General features: G+C 38.6%; 1 protein-coding gene across 1 annotated transcript; it reads right to left on the bottom strand.

Moving 5' to 3' along the window:
- Positions 1-33: 33 nt before the first annotated feature.
- On the bottom strand, positions 34-1,233 carry LOC111384731 (F-box/FBD/LRR-repeat protein At4g26340-like). Its single transcript, XM_023009047.1, has one exon. It carries the CDS (start codon positions 1,006-1,008, stop codon positions 34-36), a length of 975 nt encoding a protein of 324 aa, XP_022864815.1. The 5' UTR covers positions 1,009-1,233.
- Between the last annotated feature and the right edge of the window lie 141 nt (positions 1,234-1,374).

Genomic DNA, 1,374 nt, shown 5'->3' with positions numbered 1-1,374 from the left:
AAAAAAAAGGATCGGAAAAAAAAAACTGACGTTCTAATTAGTAACTGGAATGTGAATGGATTTACAGCATACCGTGGTGATATTGATCGACAGAGATAGGAACTTCACTTGGCTGAGCTTTCCAATGAATTTGACAACAAAATTGAGATATTGATTGTCATTTCCCAATTCATTGTCATAGAGATGAACATCTGCTTCAACCAGGGAGGTCAATTCTCCGATGGAGAAATCCATGGATACCTTATCATCTAAATGGAGGTATTCAAGTGCAGGGGCATACACCTTCAGCTTGTAATTATACAAATAAGGTTTAAAAGCGTTAGACCCAAAAATCAGCTTGAGGCTTTTCAGTACAGGCGAAGATAGATTACAAAAGACCAGATAATCATGCTCAGATCTCCTTATTATCAATTCATGGAGCACAAGGCAAGCAGCAATCAATTCTGTAAATGACTCATCATTATCATAACTCACAGAGATGAGTTGAAGTTTCTGAAGACTGGGAAAACACATATTACCAGGAACCCGAATTGTTACATAGTTTTCGAGCTTTAAATCAACGAGAGTTTTGCAGGTGAAGAAACGATGAGGCAACCGATCAACACCTATCAAAGCACACAGTTCAAGAACTTCAACGTTGCGTGAGATTGCAGTGCCAATCCATGCATCAACATGGCGCTGTTCGCAGCTCCCCCCACATTTTAGAAGCAACGTTTTTATGCAACGGGAATTATGCAGAAGCAAAACCCTAGTGACAAATTCGTGGAAACTCATTTTGTTTTTAGAGTTTTCAGTATTCCGAGGATTGAAACACAGGGAACTGTCGAAATCTAGATTAAGGATGTTGGTCCAGAGGAATTGCCATTTTGTTGATAGAACGCTGGTTGCCACGGCGTGTTTTGTGGGAAGGAAAGAGAGAATATGACAGAGAACAGAGTCTGGCAAGTTGCTGATCCTGTCCATTAATGGAAATTCTTGGTTTCTGCTAGTTTCTGGAGCTTTATACATGATATATGGCTTGGTTTCTGCTAGTTTCTGGAGCTTTATACATGATATATGGCTTGAAACTATGTTATACGGAGAAGGGGTTCTCAGTTCTGCATAGGGGTTCTCAGTTCTGCATAGGATTTGGACAACTCTTTATAATTGATTATGTAAGGATATCCAGGAATTTAACCTTGTCTTCTTCCCTATTGTGCCGGCAAGGATTGTCTTTTTGCATTTGGCGTGAGAGGAAAGCCTCGACTTCAAAAATTGTTAATTCTCTTCTGAAGAACATTGATTTATCAGTAACATTTCTATTCATAATCAACCTGGATAAAATAAGCCCCCGGTTTGCTTATTAATTTTCATTCTATTACATTTTATTTTTCT

This window comes from Olea europaea, unplaced genomic scaffold (genome assembly GCF_002742605.1).
Source record: "Olea europaea var. sylvestris unplaced genomic scaffold, O_europaea_v1 scaffold29860, whole genome shotgun sequence".
Classification (NCBI taxonomy): domain Eukaryota; kingdom Viridiplantae; phylum Streptophyta; class Magnoliopsida; order Lamiales; family Oleaceae; genus Olea; species Olea europaea.
The sequence above is the reverse complement of the archived record's forward strand: the minus strand, read 5'-3'. Positions and strand labels throughout refer to the sequence as shown.